At 44.0% G+C, this 21,300-nt stretch overlaps 1 protein-coding gene across 7 annotated transcripts in view; it reads left to right on the top strand.

The window, feature by feature from the left end:
* SORT1 (sortilin 1) overlaps positions 1-20,999 on the top strand; it is an 88,046-nt gene extending 67,047 nt beyond the window's left edge. For all 7 annotated transcript variants that reach the window (XM_017974996.4, XM_035252381.3, XM_035252380.3 and 4 more), the window contains 9 exons: positions 1,509-1,611; positions 1,949-2,117; positions 3,080-3,270; positions 4,763-4,952; positions 12,492-12,608; positions 13,503-13,611; positions 15,616-15,722; positions 16,006-16,129; positions 16,325-20,999. In XM_017974996.4, coding sequence (XP_017830485.4) covers positions 1,509-1,611; positions 1,949-2,117; positions 3,080-3,270; positions 4,763-4,952; positions 12,492-12,608; positions 13,503-13,611; positions 15,616-15,722; positions 16,006-16,129; positions 16,325-16,339 — 1,125 coding nt within the window. In that variant the 3' untranslated portion in view covers positions 16,340-20,999. The remainder of the gene's footprint in view (positions 1-1,508; positions 1,612-1,948; positions 2,118-3,079; positions 3,271-4,762; positions 4,953-12,491; positions 12,609-13,502; positions 13,612-15,615; positions 15,723-16,005; positions 16,130-16,324) is intronic.
* Positions 21,000-21,300: the final 301 nt, after the last annotated feature.

Here is a 21,300-nt window from a genome sequence, read left to right as displayed (position 1 = left end):
CCTAGAGCCTGGGTCTGTGAGAGTGTGCCTGGAGCCTAAAACACCAGTTTCTTAAAGACAAGACTAGATCTTATTTCAAACCACCACCACATCTTGTACAGTGTCTGAGGTATATCGAGTGGTTATCAGGTTTATTTGTGTAGAGTCATGCTTTAAACATTTGTCAGAGGCTTTGATGTAATGCAAAAATAAACTGAGACAGGTTACATGTGGGGAAATAATTGTATATTTGCTTCCAAATATTCTAGTACATTTCAGAATCAAGAGTATGCCACTGAGCTACAACTCAACAACAAATAAATAGCCTGAATAAAAAAATAGGCAAAAACTTGAATAGACATTTCTCCAAAAAAGATATAGAAGTGACTAACAAGCATGTAAAGAGAGTCTCAGCATCACTAATCATTAGTAAAATGCAAGTCAAAACCACAGTGAGTCTCCTCACACAGATTAGGGTGGCTACTATTTTAAAAAGTGTTGGCAAGGATATGGGAAAGTGGAGCCCTGGTGCACTGTTGGTGAAAATGTAAAATGGCGCAGCTGCTTCAGAAAGCAGTATAGTAGTTCCTAAAAAAACTAAAAATAGAATTATCATACCCAGCAATTCCACTTCTGGGTATATACCCAAAAGAATTGAAAGTAGGGCCTCAAAAAGACATTTATACACCCATGTACATAGCAACATTATTCACAATAGCCAAAAGGTAGAAGCAGCTTGTGTCTATTGACAGATAAATTAGTAAATAAAATGTGGGGTGTATGTGGATACAGATAAACACATACACAAATAAATAATATCCTTTAAAAGGAAGAAATTCTGACATAGCTATTAATACAACATGGATGAGCCTTGAGCACATTATGCCAAGTGCAGTAAGCCAGACACAAAATGATAAATATTGTATTATTCTACTTATAAGGGTACCTAGAGTAGCCAAATTCATAGAAACAAAGTAAAATGGTAGTTTCCAGGAGCTGGCAGGAGGAACAAGTGGGGAACTGTTGCTTAATTGGTGATTGAATTTTGTAAGATAAAAAAGTTTGGCTGGGCGCGGTGGCTCACGCTTGTAATCCCAGCCCTTTGGGAGGCCGAGACGGGTGGATCACGCGGTCAAGAGATCGAGACCATCCTGGTCAACATGGTGAAACCCCGTCTCTACTAAAAATACAAAAAATTAGCTGGGCATGGTGGCACGTGCCTGTAATCAATCCCAGCTACTCAGGAAGCGGAGGTTGCGGTGAGCCAAGATCGCGCCATTGCACTCCAGCCTGGGTAACAAGAGCGAAACTCCATCTCAAAAAAAAAAAAAAAAAAGTTTTAGAGATTTTGTTGTACAATAGTGTGAATATACTTAACACTACTGAACTATATACCTAAATATTAAATAAATAGTTAAGATGGTACATTTACCTAGGTCTCAGTTAACTTAAAGTTTTATTGGAAGGGCTCTGTGAGATGATTCAAGAAATTGTCTCTGGTTTTAATCTAAGCTTTTGTTTCTTCACAGTGCAGCCTTCATATTCATGCTTCATACAGCATCTCCCAGAAACTGAATGTTCCAATGGCCCCACTCTCAGAGCCGAATGCTGTAGGCATTGTCATTGCTCATGGTAAGGAGCTCCCACTCACCACTCCAGCTGGAACAGTGGCTGAGGCACACCGAAACTTAGCCACAGGCTCTGAACCCTCTGAGAAGAAACACTGTGGATGTTTTTACATTCCTTTGGTAGAATTTCTTAACATTATAACAATACTTTGGGTTTTTCATCAACTCTTATCAGAAAGAGCAACACAATTTCTCCCAAGTTTTGGGGAGCCTTCTTTCCTACTAATAGAGGCTTGATAGGAAATAATCAGAATAAATTAATTCAAAATTATTCTCTCATGAGTAAATCCTCTCTGTTTCATTGCCTATTTGTGCTGATGAGATGGCGGATTATGTTGCAGGTAGCGTGGGGGATGCCATCTCAGTGATGGTCCCAGATGTGTACATCTCAGATGACGGGGGTTACTCCTGGACAAAGATGCTGGAAGGACCCCACTATTACACCATCCTGGATTCTGGAGGCATCATTGTGGCCATTGAGCACAGCAGCCGTCCTATCAATGTGATTAAGTATGCATGAGCTCATCTCACACACACTGTCTGCATAGAGGGCAACTGGGGGAATGTTCTTCAGTTTACTGGGGGGATGTTACAGACCTTGATTCAATTTTTTGCATTCGACAGAGCTGTAGGTAACATTCTAGAAAGGATTGCTTTTAATTGGCAGCAAAGATTAAATGGCATTGCTTTTTCCTCTGACTGCCTCTAGCTAACAAATTTGTCACTTCTTAAAAACATTCTTTCTGGGTTGGGTGCGGTGCCTGTAATTCCATCACTTTGGGAGGCCAAAGCAGGAGGATCACCTGAGCCCAGGAGTTCAAGACCAGCCTTGGCAACATTAGCAAGACCTTGTCTCTAATATTATTTCAGTATTAATTGGAATAATTATTATTTATTTCAAGGCCATGCACCACATTGATTAATTTAAAACCCAGTTCTTACCTGGGTCACTCTCCTCTCTTTCCTTTGAAATAATTTCTGTAAAGGTATTTACTTTCATACTCTGAATTAATCTCTTTTCCCTAGCCTGTTAACCACAGACACTAAAAGTTAAAATAGTTGGCCAGGTGCAGTGGCTCACACCTGGCAGGTGGATCACGAGGTCAGGAGATCAAGACTATCCTGGCCAACATGGTGAAACCCCGTCTCTACTAAAAATACAAAAATCCAGCTGGGTGTGGTGGCATGTCCCTGTAATCACAGCTACTCAGGAGGCTGAGGCACAAGAATCGCTCGAACCCAGGAGGTGGCGGTTGCAGTGAGCTGAGATTGCAGCCACTACACTCCAGCCTAGTGACAGAGCAGACTCCGTCTCAAAAAAAAAAAAAAGGTTAAAATAGTTGTGAGCCAATAAGCTATCACCTAAATATAAGGGGTTTTGTCTGGTTTGGGATCAAACAGCCAGAGTGGTTTCCTGAATTCCCAGTACACGTTGATCCTCTGTCATGATCTTTGTCTAATTGTGGTTTCAGGTTCTCCACAGACGAAGGTCAGTGCTGGCAAACCTACACATTCACCAGGGACCCCATCTATTTCACTGGCCTAGCTTCAGAACCTGGAGCTAGGTCCATGAATATCAGCATCTGGGGCTTCACAGAATCTTTCCTGACCAGCCAGTGGGTCTCCTACACCATTGATTTTAAAGATATCCTTGAAAGGAACTGTGAGTGTCTCCTGTGACCTTTTCTACCAGAAACTTGTAAGCCCATTTCCCTGAATAATCAATATGGTTTAATTTATTTTGGCTGAAATCAGCAGATACATATGCATATGAAAGAGGATTGACAGATGTTTTGTGTGGGTGATTAAGTAATGAAATAGCATCAGAAAAAAAGCCTCCTCCTTGGTGCTAGCACTGTCCAGGAGAAATATGAGGGCCACATATGTCATTGAAATTATTCTGTCAGCTACGTTATAAAAGTGAAAAGGAAGGTGATAGTAGTAAAATAAGCTTAATATATCCAAAATATTATCATTTCAACATTAAGCAATGTTAAAGGCCCAGAAAATAGCTTCAGAAAAGGATTCAGAGTGTTCATTGCACAGTGTCCCCAAAGTGTCACAAGCAAACCCTGACCTCAGTGCCAAACAAAGGTGCTGGCATTTTACTAAGAAATAAGTAGGATAAAGAAAAACACTGGAGAAAGGATGACCTATAGTTTCGAGTTCGCATAATACAATAAAAGACTTAACGTTTACAGATGTTAAGTTCCAAATTCAACTTCAGTTCAGTTTGGTCCTTCAAGACTGTTGTCATGGGCTCATTTCCTCAGCATGCTGATTCAGTAACTCTTGAGGGAGCACACCCTTGGTTTGAACCTTACTTTTCCATAAGACGTTCAAATAGATTTAATACCTGAGGGTCGCTGTCATCTAAATCCATTCAGTAGGCTATACAGAAGCTGGCTTAGGAGTTCTCCCCTCAGCAGGCAGTTCTCCAGTTACCCCTAAAGTTTAATGTCATTAAAAGATTTGTTAAGCACCTGCTCTTTATAGGGCCCTTTGCTGGTCTTCATATCCGGAAGGATAAAAACCTAATCCACTGTCTTTAGGTCACAGGCTTTGAGTCGTTTTTCCAGTAGATGATACGACATACTAAGCCAGAAACCATGTTTATCAACAATCTGCATTTGAGAACCGGTCAACTAGAGCTAGAAGTCTAGGAAGAGGATGTTTTCCCTTCTGCTTTAAGCCGATGAACACATGGTGAAATTGAACCTGTGCTCTTGGCTAATTAGTATCTTGTCCTAAACAAAGAGCTCTCTGGCCCTGAGTGGAGAATATCTGGTTGCTTACCTATGACAGCTCCTGCTGACTGAGGACGTAGGTATGCGAGACACACAGACAGCAGCCTCTTAGTTTGGAAGGAACTTCAGAGGTTTTTTATCCATTTTTCCACTTCAAAACAAATAGGGTTTTTCCTAGTCCTCAGATGGATGTTGAGATGGAAAGAATACTCTTTTGGCACAAGGAAATGCAATTGCTAGTAGGCTCTAGACTAATGTAACTTTTTGTTTGCAATTCCAAAATGAAGCAGTAGGTTGAGTCAGACATTCCCACTTTCCCTCTCCTTGTTCTTCCTATAGCCTGGCAGCTGCCTCCCGTGGGTGAGTTCTGTGCTGCGCACTTTCCTGAACAGTCTGTCTCTCCTTTAGGTGAAGAGAAGGACTATACCATATGGCTGGCACACTCCACAGACCCTGAAGATTATGAAGATGGCTGCATTTTGGGCTATAAAGAACAGTTTCTGAGGCTACGCAAGTCATCCGTGTGTCAGAATGGTCGAGACTATGTTGTGACCAAGCAGCCCTCCATCTGCCTCTGTTCCCTGGAGGACTTTCTCTGGTATCAGCATTCCTCAGATTGCTCTGTCTCCCTTTCCCTGTTGGAGGAGGTGAAAGACAGTTTCCTTATACGGCTAACAAATATTGAAATCCAGCCGGGTGCAGTGGCTCACACCTGTAATCCCAGCACTTTGGGAGGCCAAGGTGGATGGATCACTTGAAGCTAGGAGTTCAAGACCAGCCTGGCCAACATGGTGAAACCCCATCTCTACAAAAAAAAAAAAAATTAGCCAGACATGGTGATGCATGCCTGTAATCCTAGCTGCTCAGGTGGCTAAGACACAAGAATCACTTGAACCTGGGAGGCAAACGTTGCAGTAAGCCAAGATTGGCTTACTCGCTTAAACAGCGAGACTCTTTGTTTTTTGAGATGGAGTCTCGCTCTGTCACCTAGGCTGGAGTGCAGTGGCGTGATCTCGGCTGACTGCTACTTCCACCTCCTGGGTTCAAGCAATTCTCCTGCCTCAGCCTCCTAAGTAGCTGGGACTACAGGCACCTGCCACCATACCCGGGTAATTTTTGTATTTTTAGTAGAGACAGGGTTTCACCATATTGGCCAGGCTGGTCTCAAACTTCTAACCTTGTGACCCACTCACCTCGGCCTCCCAAAGTACTGGGATTACAGGCATGAGCCACCGTACCCAGCCAAAACTGTTGTCTCAAAAAAATTGAAACCCTTTTCCCCATGAGTGTAGAACTGCTGCTGCTTATCAAGGAAACTGAGGCACAGAGAAAGGAAACCAAAATTGTTAATAATTGGACAGATAATATAATCATATTAGACAGTTAATTATTGGGCAGAACCAGCAACAAACCCCAGAAATCCTGAGTTGACAGTGGTGGGAAGGAGAGAAGTGATATAAGAAAGAATAATTCAAACAAAAATCTGTAGAAAATGAAAAGACAAAAACACCAAAAAATGTGATAGAGGAGCAAAGAGGAAATTGGACTTGAGAAAACAGCCTGAGACCTGGCATGGTGGCTCATGCCTATAAACCCAGCACTTTGGGAGCCCCTAAGTGGGTGGATCACCTGAGGTCAGGAGTTCAAGACCAGCCTGAGCAATATGACGAGACCCCCATCTCAAACAAAAAAGAAAAAGAAAGCAGCCTGACAGCATGAGCTCAGCAGGTGGGACACTAGGTTTTGGATCCTCCCCAAGAATAAAGACGGAGAGATGGTGGTTGGTCCTAAGACTAGAGGTGACATCAGTATAGTCATGGTCCCATCAAGGTTTTTTTTTTTTTTTTTTTTTTTTTGAGAAAGAAAAAGAGGGAAAAAGAGAAAAAAAAGAGGGATAAGGAGAAAAAGAGGGAAAAAGAAATATTACTTCATTCCTAAAATGGGTATCAATAATGGCCGATCAATATTTTGTGTGTTTAAAGTGGATAATGTATATTTTGTGTGTTTAAAATGGAGAGCTCTGTTGAGTTTATTTGTTCTGGATCTGAGTTCAAGTCCTGGATATCGTTATCAATTTTCTGTCTCGTTGAATCTAAATCTCATTATGGGTCTTATGTATCTGGGTGTTAAGATCTCTTATTACATTAATCCTTTTACCCTTGTATCCTTGTAGCTTTGAAATCTATTTTATTAATTGTGAGAATTGCAACTCCTGCTTTTTATGTATTTATTTTTGCTCTCCGTTTAATTTTTATTTTTGCTCTCCGGTAAGTTTTTTTCCAATTCTTTATTTTGAGTCTTTGTATTTCTTTAGATACACCGTTAGATTTTGTCTGTATCTTTTGATTGGGGGATTTAGTCGATTTAAATTTAGGATTACTGCCATTTGATATTAACTGGCTATTTTATCCTTTCGTTGATGTAAATTCTTCTTTATGTTAATGCTCTTTACTTTTTGGTGTATTTTTAGAAAGGCTCATACTGGTTGTTCCTTTATATGTATAATGCTTCTTTTAGAAGTTCTTGTAAAGCAGGCCTGGTGGTAATAAAATCTCTGAGTACTTGCTTGTTCCTAAAAGATTTTATTTTTCCTTCAGTTGTAAAGCTTAAATTGGCAGGATATGAAATTCTGGGCTGAAAGTTCTGTTCTTTAAGTATATTGAATATTGGCCCCCACTCTCTTCTAGCTTGTAGGGTTTCTGCTGAGAGATCTGCTGTAAGCCTAATAGGCTTCCCTTTATGGGTAACCTGATCTTTCCCTCTGGCTGCCCTTAATATTTTCTCCTTCCTTTCTATCCTGGTGAATCTAACGATTATGTGCCTTGGGGTTGGTCTTCTTGAGGAATATCTTTGTGGTGTTCTCCGTATTGCCTGGGGTTGAATAGTGTCCTGCTTTGCTAAATTAGGAAAATTTTCCTGGATAATATCCTGAAGAATATTTTCCAGCTTGAATTCATTCTCTCCATCACATTCAGGTACACCAATCAAATGTATGTTAGGTCTTTTCACATAGTCTCATATTTTTTGGAGACTTTGGTCATTCCTTTTTATCCTTTTTTCTCTATTCTTGTCTTGTCGTTTTATTTCATTGAGTTGGTCTTCGACCTCTGATATCCTTTCTTCTGCTTGATCCATTCGGCTATTTAAGCTTGTACATATTTCACTAAGTTCTCGTGTTGTATATTTCAACTCCATAAGTTCATTTGTATTCCTCTCTATATTGTCTATTCTTTTCATCATTTCATCGAACCTTTTTTCAAAGTTCTTAGTTTCTTTATATTGGGTTAGAACAAGTTCCTTTAACTCCCAGAAGTTTCTCATCATCCACCTTTTAAAGCCTATTTCAGATAATGGAACACAGTCTTTTTCCATCAGGACTTGTTCTGCTGCTGATGAGTCCTTTTCCATCAGGGCTTGTTCCGTTGCTGATGGGTTCTGATTTTGGATATACTCAGCCTTCTTAGGCTGTTTTTTTCCCTTCATTGTAGATGAACCGCCTTTCTAATTAGGTTTCTGAGTCGACGTCCGATTTATTGATTCCCAGTGCTGGGATCCGAGCCACCCACTGTGGCGGCCTAAATAGCAGCGATAAGACTGATGGTGCTCTTCTGCCCGGGAATCTCTGGTCTGGCTTCCCTCTTGAGTCCGCAACAAGCGGCTCTGACTTCCCGGAGCTCCAAACTCCGGTCAGTAGGGGAAGCGGTCAGTAGGGGAAGCAGTCCCGTTTGCTCTGCATGAAGAGCTGCTGCGCCGCGCAAAACAGCTGCGGCGGCCACAAGAGTCGCGCTGGCGACCCGTGGGGCTCCTCCACTGGGAATCGGCTGATCCATGAGTGACGAAAATTCGTCTAAAAGTGTGGCGTCGTCTCGTTCTCTGAGCTTTCACTGGGAGCTACAATCCTGAGCTGTTAGTGATCGGCCATCTTGGATCGGTCCCCATCAAGGTTTAGAGGCCATCAAAGTGGACTCCCTAGAGTTCAGGACCATCCAGGCTTAAGGATTAGTTACTTGGCTGGCATAGGGTTACTTGATTATATAAGGGCAAGGAGTCCCTGGATAGCTTAAATGAGGTAATTTTCAGGCAGATGAGTGGAACGGCTTCACGTCACAGGTATAATCTGTGGAACTTGTTACCTGCAAAAGATACTGACACAAAATAAAAGCAGATCCTAAAGGATTTGGACAAAGAAGGCAGGTAGATAGTAGCCGTGGCCCTGCACATGATGTTCTCTCAAACCACAGGTGACAATAGAATACAGGTCGAACCAAAATGCAGGTCTAACGCAGTATGATTCCTCCTGCATGGCTCACACCTTTGTGTGGCGTGCTCAAGGGTCCTCCCTTCTCTGTTTCCGTAAGGATCACCTTTGGTATCCCAGTAGGGCTAGGGTCATCAATGAACCTGTAATACTCTAAAGGATTCTCTCCCATCCTTGACTCCATGTATGCCAGGCTCTTCACCTGTGCTTCTGCTCTTCTCCAACTATGCAGTGGTTCCCGATGCCTCCTCTGCCTGGAAAGTCTCTCCACAGTCCCTGCTTTACCCCCAAGTCTGGCGACTTCCCACTTAGCCTTTCGTACTTAGCTCAGGTAACACCACTAGATGGGCTTTCCCTCATCTAGACCCCCAGAGTTCTATTACAGCACTTACTATGTTTTAATAACATTTTTTTTTTTGAGATAGAGTTTCACTCTTGTTGCCCAGGCTGAATCTCAGCTCACTGCAATCTCTGCCTCCCGAGTTCAAGTGATTCTCCTGCCTCAGCCTCCTGAGTAGCTAGGATTACAGACATGCACCACCACACCCGGCTAATTTTGTATTTTTAGTAGTGATAGGGTTTCTCCATGTTGTTCAGGCTGGTCTTGAACTCCCGACCTCAGGTGATCCACCCACCTTGACCTCCCAAAGTGCTGGGATTACAGGTGTAAGCCACCACTCCCGGCCCTTTAATTACTATTTATAGGTTTGCTTCCACCATTAAGCCCCAGATTTCTTGGGAGCATATTATATTTGATAATAATGTAAGCATGATAGCAACTAACATTTATTGAGCACTAACTCTGTGCTAGGCACTATCCTAGGCAATTTACATTTAACCTCACAACAGAGAGGACGTGACTAACTTGCTCATGGGAATTGGAAGAGCTGGGATGTGAAGGTGGCATCTCACCTCCAGAGCCCGCATGTTTGGAAATTAGGTCCTTTATGAGTGAGAAGGGTACTCACAAAAATCCAGAATTTTTGGATTGAGTACCTAAAACTCTCACCTGAATTTCCTCCTGTTATAGGAGGTGTGATATCTTCAGCATCTTTTGTTCTCTATACCCACTCTCCTAAATACTTAACAGGAAAACCTTGAAATACAAGCAGCATCTATATATTCCCCAAATACTTGTTGAATACCAGCTGTGCACAGGCAATGAAAAAAGTGATAATGGAAAATTTGTGGCACAACAGAAGGTGGCAGGTGCCATGGGGATTTAGAAAAGGAAGAGAATATTTCATCTAGAGCTGAAAGGAATTGGGTCAAAGAAGGTCTTGTTGAGGAGGTGGTATGAGCTGAGCATTGACAAATGGTAGGATTCGAACATGAGCATCTGGGAAGAAGCAGGTCATCAACGCCAGTGGACTGCTGTGAGCAGAGACACCAACAGCATAATCAAGGAAGGGTGTTCTGGAAGATAAGCCATTGGGGAAGTCATAGTAGCCCTGTTAAATAAGTAAGGGTCTGAAAGGAGGATGCTCAGGCTAAATGTTCCACTGAGATAGTGGGAAGGAAGTAGTATCCTGGGCAAATACGAAAGGGATAAGGAGAGTCTGGCACAAAGGAGAAACGTCTTGTTTCTTTGAGGTTTTGTCAGCATATTTAGATGGTGATATCCAGCATGTATTTGAAATATAGGATTAGAACTTGAGAGAGGTAAAACCTGGAAGTTTTAGTTGTAACCCCAAAATAGTTGTGATCACTAAGGGAGAACAGATAGAGAAAAAGCAAGAGAATGCATTCTGCCTCCCCCCCACACCCACTGGCAAAAGACTACATTTATGGGTTAGGAAAAAAGAGCATGCGGTGGCCAGAGAAACAGATGAGTGCAGCTTTGCCATTGCCAAGGTGGGCAGGGGCACAACGGTGTGTCAGATGCTGCAGAATGGGTGGTCGGGGGGAATGTGACCAGAGAGGACTCCAGTGAATTTAATGATTATTGAGCCTTGGGGACACTGCAAACACTCATTTTCTTTTTTTTTTTCTTTTCTTTTTTTTTTTTTTTTTTTTTGAGATGAAGTCTCGCTCTGTCACCCAGGCTGGAGTGCAGTGGTGTGATCTCGGCTCAACTCAACCTCCGCCTCCCATGTTCAAGCAATTCTCCTGCCTCAGCCTCCCGAGTAGCTGGGATTACAGGCGTGTGCCACTGCACCCGGCTGATTGTTTGTATTTTTAGTAGAGACAGGGTTTCACTATCTTGGCCAGGCTGGTCTTAAACTCCTGACCTCAGGTAATCTGCCCACCTCAGCCTCCCAAAGTGCTAATATTATAGGCGTGAGCCACTACGCCCAGCCCAGACACTCATTTTCAAAGTTGCAGAGGGGATCGAAGTCAAAATGCATTGGAAGAAAAAACAAATGCGTAAAATAGGACAAGTAAAAAAGTAATCTTTTGACAAATGTGGGTAGTAAGGGAGAGGTGGGTTAAGGAAATAATTTCTAAGGTCAAGACATAGGCAGACTAAGGAGAAGCCACCAGCTGAGTGGGAGAGATTGATTGTTCCCCTCAAACTCAGGGAAGCAAGGCCCCAGGGCAGGTTGGAGGAGTGGGACCAAGGATACTCATGGGGAGTCAGCCTGGAGATTGTCAGCAGACATTGTTTCTTTGGGGAAAGCAGGAAAAGGAGAGCAGTGGATGGCACTATGGAGAGATGGAGTAGAACGGGAGGCAAAGGCTATATAAGAAGCTAAGAGGAACAGAAGTGGGAAAGACAAAAAATTTGCAATGTACCGCAAGGGTAACATCATAATGACATTTGGAGGTAAAGAAAAGAATTTCGGGCTGGACACAGTGACTCATGCCTGTGATCCCAAAACATCAGGAGGCTGAGGCAGGTGGATCCCTTGAGCTCAGGAGTTTGAGCTCAGGCTGGGCAATATGGTGAAACCCTGTCCTTACAAAAAATACAAAAATTAGCCAAGCACAGTGGTTCACACCTGTGATGCTGGCACTTTGGGAGTCTGAGGTGGATGGATCACTTGAGCCCAGTTCAACACCAGCCTGAGCAATATGGCAAGACCTCATCTTTACAAAAAATTAGCTTAGCATGGTGGCGCATGCCTGTGGTCCCAGCTACTTAGGAGGCTGAAGTGGGGAGATCACTTGAGCCTAGGTGATTGAGACTACAGTGTTCATGCCACTATGCTCCAGCCTGGACAAGAGAGCGGAACCCTGTCTCAAAACAAAAAAAGAGAGAGAAAAGAAAAGAATTGCCAGCTATCCCTGAATTGAGAGCTGCTGCTGATGCTGAGGTTTCTGTGTGGGTCCTCACCCTACTGCAGGCTACATCAGTCCCCACCCTGCACCTGAGCTGCCTACAGTGTACAGCCTTGGGACCCTAGCTAGTCCTACACCCACCAGGTCAGACCCATAAGCTGCTTTTCCTCAATAAAGCTCTCTCTAGCCGGGCATGGTGGCTCGTGCCTGTAATCCCAGCACTTTGGGAGGCCAAGATGGGCGTATCACGAAGTCAGGAGTTCAAGACCAGCCTGACTGACATGGTGAAACCCCGTCTCTACTAAAAATAAAAAAATTAGCTGGGCGTGGTGGCACGTGCCTGTAATCCCAGCTACTCAGGAGGCTGAGGCAAAGTCACTTGAACCCCGGAGGTGGAGGTTGCAGTGAGCCGAGATGGCGCCACTGTACTCCATCCTGGGCAACAGAGCAAGGCTCCATCTCAAAAAAAAGAAGCCCTCTCCATGTCTGTTTTCCTAAGTGAACCTCCTTCAGAGGCATCACAGGCCTTCCTGAGCTACTTTCTAACAACCCAAGACTGGAATGTTAAGCATCCACTGCCCCACATAACCCTTCATTGCTAGTCACTTACTGTCTTCCAGCTGCTTTGAAAGGTACTTTATTTGCTGACTCTTGCAGTGATTTTGGCTACTACCGTCCAGAAAATGACTCCAAGTGTGTGGAGCAGCCAGAACTGAAGGGCCACGACCTGGAGTTTTGTCTGTATGGAAGAGAAGAACACCTAACAACAAATGGGTGAGGTGGCCTTTTCTCCCTTGTCATGACAGATGAGGTGTCCTTGTTCAGAATGAAAACTGCTTCTCTCTACTCTGAGATCCAAGCCCTGCTTCAGAGCACTCTTTTTAGAGGGCTGGCGGGGTGGGGGCAGCAGGATGTGCAGGCCTCCCTCAAGGGACAGCTGCAAGAGGTAAGCCGCAGGTGCTTGGTGTCAGAGGATTCAACCCCACCAACTCCACAAGGCAGAGGGCGGGAGAACAAGCTCAGCCAGATCCTGCACCCCTGCCTTCTGCCCACCACTCCCAGGCAGGGAGGAGAGGTGAGGGGCCCACAGGCAGAATGACAGAAGCGTCCCATCCGCCATGAATGTCCATTGCTCATCTGGCACAGTTTAGGCACAGGCAGGGAGAGCTCCGTCTGATAGGACTTTCTTTGGTGATGGAAGTGTTCTGTAATTTGCTGTGTCCAATGTGGTAGTCACTAGCCACACGTGGCTGTGGACACTGTTGTAACCGAGGAAGTGAAATTTTCATGTTTTAGTTTCAGTAGCCACCATATTGGACATGCTGCTCTAAAGGGGCCTCATGACCTCCCTCCCCTGATAGCTTCTCCCCTCCCGTTTTGTACCACTTGTTAACAAGCTTTTTTGGGGTCACATTTGTTTGGCACAACCTCTTAGGTAGAAAGAACAGGCATGTTCCTGGCAGCAGGGGACAGAGATGCTTAGTTTGCTCAAGGCCTGAGACTACACAAAATATCCCCCAAAAATCCCTGTGGGCATCCCCCTAGGCCTGAAAGATGATGTCAGGAGGGAAGTTTTTTGGTAGCTTTTCAAGTCATGTTTCCAAGAAATAGGCAGAGACCCAGGAATACATCCTTATCTTATATTATCAAATCTTCTCTGCCTGGTAGGTACCGGAAAATTCCAGGGGACAAATGCCAGGGTGGGGTAAATCCTGTTCGAGAAGTAAAAGACTTGAAAAAGAAATGCACAAGCAACTTTTTGAGTCCGGAAAAGCAGGTATGTTAAAGTAGGTCTAGTTTTCAGGTACAAATAGGATTTTGTGTTCTGCCAAGAAAAATCAAAGTTAAAGCGTTGGGAGTTTTGTTAATGATACAAAATGGTCAGGCTTCCCTATACATACGTGGCTGTTAGCATGAAGGATGGGTCACGTAACCCAGTGATAAGCTCTACTGAAAGCTCTTTTCTTATTGAGGATGGCGGGATGAAATTCTGTAAAGTTGTAAAATTCTTAAAATCATACAGTTGTGGAAAATTCTGAGGCTGAGAGTCATTTAGAAAAGCCCAAAAAGGTTGTCCGTGGGCCAGGCGCAGTGGCTCACACCTGTAATACCAGCACTTTGGGAGTCTGAGGTGGGCAGATCACTGAGGTCAGGAGTTCAAGACCAGCCTGGCCAACAGAGTAAAACCCTGTCTCTACTAAAAATACAAAAATTAAAATTAAAAAAATTAGTTGGCTGTAGTGGTGCACACCTGTAGTCCCAGTCACTCGGGAGGCTGAAGCAGTAGAATCCTGTGAACCCGAGAGGTGGGAGTTGCAGTGAGTCAAGATCCCACTGCTGCACTCCAGCCTGGGCCACAGAGCAAGATTCCATATCCAAAAAAAGACTGTGAAGGTCCATGACCTGGAATTGTGCATGTGTGGAAGAGAAGAGCACTGGGCAATAGGTAGGGTGATCTTTGACCAAGTCACGTTAAGTGTCTTCAAAGTGAAAAATTGAGCTATGGTGATGGGCTGGTTTTGATTTAGAACAAGTTATCTGTCAGGTGCAGTGGCTCACACCTCTATAGTCCCAGCACTTTGGGAGGCTGAGGTGGGCAAATCGGTTGAGGTCAGTGGTTTGAGACCAGCCTGGGCAACATGGAGAAACCCCATCTTTTAAAAAAAAAAAAAATGTAGCTGGATGTGGTGGTGCGTGCCTGTAGTCCCAGCTACTCAGGAGGCTGAGGCAAGAGAGTCACCTGAGCCTGGGAGGTCCAGGCTGCAGTGGGTTGTGATCTTACCACTGCAGTCCAGCCTGGGTGACAGACCAAGATCCTGTCTCAATTTAAAAAAAAAAAAAGTTATGAGACGGCATCCAAATCCAACTACCTGTGGATTTGGATATGTGTAAAGAAGAAACCTCTTGAAAAAGAAGCACTAGGCCAGCAGCATGACCAGATGCTAAACAGCAGGCGCGTTTCCTAATCCATAATAGGAGAGGTCAAGCTAGACAACCTGCAGCCCCTCCTCTCTGCCATCCTAAGGGATGAGGGACTCACAAGGGGTGGGATTAAGGAGATGGTGGGAGAGGAGTGTGTGGGTGTCTGTATTTGTAAGGGAGCAAGTTCCTCCTGTGCACCCCTCTCTTGGGTTCCTGGTGGCTGTCCTCAGAGTGTTTCTGTGTGGGATCGCACAGGACTCCCACCCACAGGGACACAGCTTGTTTCAGAATCCAGCTCCGCCTCCAATGGGATACATTGAAAACACATATTCCAGCAGGTAGGTCACATGCAAACAATGATATGACAAGGCTTAATTATAGTAACATACAAAAATTAAGTAAAAAAATAAATCTTGGTGTCATATAATGGCCTGCCTGGTATAGCATTGACACAGCTTCTTCCCAGATAATGGCCCTGTTCTAGAGTCATTCAGCGCCTGTTACAGTAGTCTCCCTTTCCTGCTCCACCCTTAAGCCCCAAGACTTGTCAACAGTGGTAGTGCAGAGGAATCATACCTGATCTAGGCAGTTGCCAAGGCTTCCAGTGTAACTTTGACATTTAAGCCACCAAATTTGAAAGTTCAAGTCAGGTGGAATTCAGAAGACTCTATGCCAGCTATAATATTCTTCTGGTAACACTGAGATGGTTCATCTTGGGGGATTGGAAAAGAGCCATCATTAAGTGCATCAGGACTGCAGATCATTCATAAAGAGATGAGGGGAATGAGTGGCTGCTTTGACCTCAGTCCTAGGATATGCCTGCCTAAAAGCTTCTGTGTTTGTGTTTTAATTTCTCAAGAATTCCAAGTCAAATTCTGTTCCAATTATCCTGGCCATCGTGGGACTGATGCTGGTCACAGTTGTAGCAGGAGTGCTCATTGTGAAGAAATATGTCTGTGGGGGAAGGTAAGGAACACAGAGGTCAATCCAAGGTACTGAGTTCAAGCCAGAAAGCCAGTCTAGAGCATATGGCTGAGTCTGCTCTTGGCAAAAACTAGGTACTTGCAAATACTGTTTCTGAAAAATCAGGCCCAAATATTCTCATGTCTTACATTTTCATATGTCAACCATGGACTGTGCTTTCTGTGTCTGTGCTGCATTCCTGAGTGTATAAAACTGAGAAAGTCCACAGTCCTGTAAGAAACACCCCAGTGGGGCACACGAGTGCTAAGGAGGTTTCTATCCCCAGGTTCCTGGTGCATCGCTACTCTGTGCTGCAGCAGCACGCAGAGGCCAACGGCGTGGACGGTGTGGATGCTTTGGACACAGCCTCCCACACTAATAAAAGTGGTTATCATGATGACTCAGATGAGGTGAGGCTATTTCTTCTTGAATGGTAGTCCCCCTCCCTGACACCTGAAAAAAAATCTGTCTTCTGTTCGTGATCAAGATATGCCAGGGCCAAGGCAATTAATAACCCTAAGATTTGGCAAGCCCAGAAACTAAGTGATTGCTTTTGAAGTAAGAGTGTTGTGGTCTGTTGGTAATATAGTGCATGTCTTTTTCAGGACCTCTTGGAATAGCTCTTCAGAGGAGCTGGACCCAGCATGGATGGTGGAACCACAGTACCTCTTACACTCCCTGTGGCTCCAACTTCAGGGAAATAAATTTCCCATTGCGAGGGACCCAGCTCTGTTTCTGCTGCTTCCATCAAAGCCAAAAGGACCTACATTAAAGAAATGCAGGGTGGGGGTGGGGAACCCTGAGCACTTTTTTACAATTGGCTCTGAGAATGGGGGGACATTTTAAATTCTTTAACTTCCTATTTCCTGTCCTGTGTCTTTGCAAAGTATGGGCTTTTGTATTGTTTTTTAAGGGAAATGAAATGGAATTCGAAGGGACCTTTTCACTTAACCCACTTCTGTGTGTTCTGCATGGCGCCTGCCCCAGGGGATCTGCCAACTCCAGCATCAGCTCTCACAATGTTCTTGGTACCATCCCTGGGCTCTGCTGGTGCCACGAAGCAGCTGTAGAGATGAAAACAGAGGCTGCAGAGGCTGACACAGCCTGGCCGGCTTTTCTCCATCTGGGGACAGCCCTACTCCAAGAACACTGCACACCAGCTCCTCACACAGCTCCCACTTCCTTTTTTTTTTTTCCGGAGACCACAGACCACAGTGATTTTTCTTTTCCCCTTTTCAATTAGGCAATACTCTTATTAATTGCCCCTTGGCAACTAACTTAACCATGTGATTCCCACATAATAAATCAGGAAAACTTACAGGGCAATATTTTTAACTTGCAGCCGGAAGAAGGGAACAGCAGAGAATTGACTAGATTTAGCACCTATTAAAAGAGAAACTCTTGTTTCTTCTGAGATCTTTCAAGCTGTGCTTTGTGTGTGTGCCAGTGGACTTACCCAAGGACAGGGTACAGACTGGGCTGAAAGTCTGCCCGGGCTGAATGATCTCTTCCCTAGAGTTGATTGTTGGGTGCGCAGTGTGGCCCCCCAAAGATGGAACCTCACAGTCTTCCATGTTCCCTTTTCACCTGTCGTGTGGCTCATTGCTGAATCATGACAATGGCTGCATATCTGCTGCTTCTTAGGTTGCTGTTGTACATGGAACCAGGACTAGAGATGTTTTCAGATTTATAGACTTAAAAAATTAGAATTTTATTACCAGGCTCTCCTCCTCACCCCTTTTTTCTGGCTTTACCAAGTAATTAGTTGGCATGAAAATTTGGAGGAACCAGTTGAAAACACACTTCCAGTCTAGATGATGCTTTGTGTGATACATTAAGTTCTTATTTTGAATTGAAAGAAGTTTTCCATTTGATATTTCGCTAAAACAAATTATAGAATGTGGTTGGGTGAATTTTGGAGTGGCCATATACTAATGGAAAGTTGCAATAATTCGTTTTAATACAGCTTGAATATTTGCTATATAGGAATATAATATGGAAAGCTTTTGGTCTTAATGTAGCTACTGTGCAGGTCATAGTTTCTCCCAGTGATTATGATTGGGACATTCTTTGGTAGATACCATTTGCTGCTAGTTTATTTTGTAGCTAGAAAGTCAGTTTTTTAAAAAAAGTGCCAAATTAACTTTTGTCAGAATGTGAGCAGATGGCTAAGTTCTCTCCTCCCCAGAATGGATTAACAGCTGCGTGGAAAGTAGGGGAGAGAGTGGATGGAGAGTTTTAGAGACGTTGAAACTGCAATAGAATTAAATGAGTCAGGGAGCTTCACTTGGAAAACGAAGTTAAAGCAGATTTTGTGAAGATAATTAATATGGTTAGGTCTGGAGTACACTGGTCGTTTTGCTCGTTCATTTTGCATGGTTTTAAATTAAAAATAATTTCAAAGATACACCAGCTCACAAATGATAAAGCGTCAGCCTCTGTCCCACCCTCCCTCCTGCCTAAAGTAAATTCGGTGTCCGGAAAAGAACTGTTTGACCACTCACCTTTCTCCTAGCATGTACTCACTGTGAGTACATGTACCTTGATATTCTTCACTAACCATGTAAAATTTGGGCTCTTTGCTTATACTGATATCTGGGATTTCTGTGGAACTTGGCAAATTTTCAGAGCACCTTGACTCACATAATGTCATTTGAACCTCACAGTGTTCTTGGGATGGAGTCAGTTGTTCAGGGTCGCCGTGTGTGTGTGATAAGCAGTGCTGGCTGGCTGGCTTCAGAGCTCTTGGAAATCTTTACGCGTGCGAGTGCTGATCTCTGAGCAGGGCTGCCTTCTTGTAGAGGACTTGCTGTTCTTTAGGAAGGGATCAGTGGCATTACTTTCCGAGCAGCATTCAGCACCTTTTTGCCACCTTGGTGAACAGAAGATTCTATTTTCCTGTCTTTCATGGCTGAAACAAAAGTAATGGGAATTTTGAATATGTTTTTAGAAACTGCCCCTCCCCTCATTAAGAGTCACTGCTCAAGAGTGTGGGAGTGGACTCTCCATTGATGGGTCTCCCTCCCCATCCTGGTTTCCACTCCAGACTGGCTAGCTCCATTGGTTTGAAGACAGCCAGCCAGCCTGGCATATTCTCATTATTGACTAGTTAGCTTTCTTTATCAACCTGCTCACTCACAAATGTATGCCCTCAGCCAGAAAGTAAGACAGCCCAAATCCATTACAGCTTCTAAAAATACAGATTTCTAATTTGTCCTACTCATGTTAGGAACATTATCTTTGAAGGTAAAACATAGTATATAATTGTATAAACCCCTAGGCTTGATGTAGCAGAAGAGATCATTTCTGGAGGCTTCAGCAATGGAATTTAGCATTATAGGAGAGATTGGACAGTGTCTCACACCTGTAGTCCCAGCACTTTGGGAGACCGAGGCAGGTGGATCACCTGAGGTCAGGAGTTCAAGACCAGCCTGGCCAACACAGTGAAACCCCATCTCTACGTAAAGTACAAAATTTAGCTGGGTGTGTTAGTGGGCACCTGTAATCCCAGCTACTCAGGAGGCTGAGGCAGGAGAATCACTCGAACCAGGAAGTAGATGTTGCAGTGAGCAGAGATCATGCCACTGCACTCCAGCTTGGGCAACAGAGTGAAACTGTCTCAGGGAAAAAACAACAAAACAAAACAAAACGAGAGATTGGACATACCAGTCCAAAGTGGTCTGAGTTCTTAAATCCAGGTGAGGAATTCACTCTTCTTTTAGCTCTGGTCAGAGACCAGCCTGGTCTCTCCTGTAGGCTGTTAATTCAGTGGGAACCTATTTCGAAGAATAAAAGCCTTCAGAGAGTTGCAGCAGTTCTGGGGGTAGGCTCAGAAGAGTGCATGAACCAGGTGTAACTGGAACTTAGACTCTACGTCTGCCTTTGAATGGACTTCTCACTTCCTCTCATGCCCAAGCTGGCCTTTCATCCCTGAGAGGCTGGTAATGTGCTGGCTGCCTCCGGCTCCTGCATCAAGTCTGTAAACCAGAGCTAGTTCTCTCATGGCCTTTGTCACAATACGAGGATATGGAGAGGAGCCCAGGACCATCCACACCCACCGCAGGGTAACGGCTGGCCTGGTGTTTCGTCATTACTTAGTTTCCGGGCCAACCATTCAGGTAGAGGTTCCCTGTTTCCTTTTAGCAGCGCTCTCAAGAGCCCCACACCTGTCCACAATGACCTAGAGCGCATCCTGCTCACTGTCAGTGTAGCCCCTCACCCCCATATTCATCCAGGATACTTGGAACTGCTAAAACAGGAAGGGATTCGTCTTTCAACTTTGCTGCCATCTTCCCTGAAGCAGGAAAATGGAACATGGACTTAAACGTCCTTTGAACAAAACCAAAGTTTTAAGATTTGCTGTGTGATGAAGTGACAGGGAGGGCCAGAGTCAGCAGGTGCCAGACTTTATGTTCCATCTGCCACGCGTTTGTCCAGCTCAGGTAGCAGCTCTAGGAGCACCATCCTGCCCTAGCAGAGCCCAGGCCTTGCCCTCAAGAAGCATCATTGAAATAGCAGGAGCATGTTGATTTCTGGGTTATGTTACATTATAATAACAATAAGAGTCAGAACATTAATTCGAAACAACTTGCAGTATGCATTTCTTCACACCAGTACATTCTTAAGTGTACCTGTTTATGAGGAATAACAAACTAATCTGTACCTTTATATATATATGTGTGTGTACATATATACATGTATAAACTGTATAGTGTACATGGTAATGATTTATTGCTATGCCCCAGATCCTTAATGTAGTGCTCATCCTCCGCATGCCCTCAGCCACGAGCAGGTGACTGACTGTTCCTTGATGATTTGGCCCACCTCCTGTGTTTGGACCTCTAGGGAGGAGGGTTTTAGTCATACTCTCCTTATCCTCGTGCACAGAAATGCTCAGGGTCCCCATGTGCCTGTTGTTCAACCCTCTCTCCTCTCTCGTTCCTTTTCTGAGCATGTGGTCCTTCCCCAAGCTGTGGGACAGCTGCCTTCCTACCAAAGTGTAAAGCAGTATTAAGATCATTACTGCATGTGCCCTAAAAACCCAAGTTTTCTATTCCCTTGGGACAGAAAATTGCATGTGAGGTGGGATAATCGAGTTTCAGTGACCCACATCAGTTACACATTAAAGCCAGACCCCATAATTCCACAAATGGAAATAAAACTTAAATTTCTTTAGCATTGTGTAAATAAATTCAAATGTGTTTAACTTTGTACTGGTAATTTTCTGTATATTTGCAATATTTGGGTTAAAAATAAAACAGACTGGACTTTGTTATCTGACCTACTGAAATGACTAAGCTACAGTTTGTTAATATGATACTTCTTCCAGTTTTCCAGCTTCAGAATCAGACTTCAGCAGCCAGAGAATAGGCCAGTCAAAGAGCCAGGCTGTACATTTATAGCATGAAATGTATTGGATCATCTGTGAGGACAATAGCTCGCATTTTTGTGAGCTGTTTTCCCCATAAATTACCTAATTTTATTGTTCTCCATTTTCTTGCTCTTCGTACTCATACACATCTTCCTCCTCTGCGTGTGTGTACAACTAGCTTTCTTGTTCTTCCTCCTAGAAAGTCTAGGT

The sequence above is a fragment of the Callithrix jacchus genome, chromosome 7 (genome assembly GCF_049354715.1).
Source record: "Callithrix jacchus isolate 240 chromosome 7, calJac240_pri, whole genome shotgun sequence".
Classification (NCBI taxonomy): Eukaryota; Metazoa; Chordata; class Mammalia; order Primates; family Cebidae; genus Callithrix; species Callithrix jacchus.
Note: the sequence above shows the minus strand (reverse complement) of the source record. Positions and strands in the feature narration are given on the sequence as shown.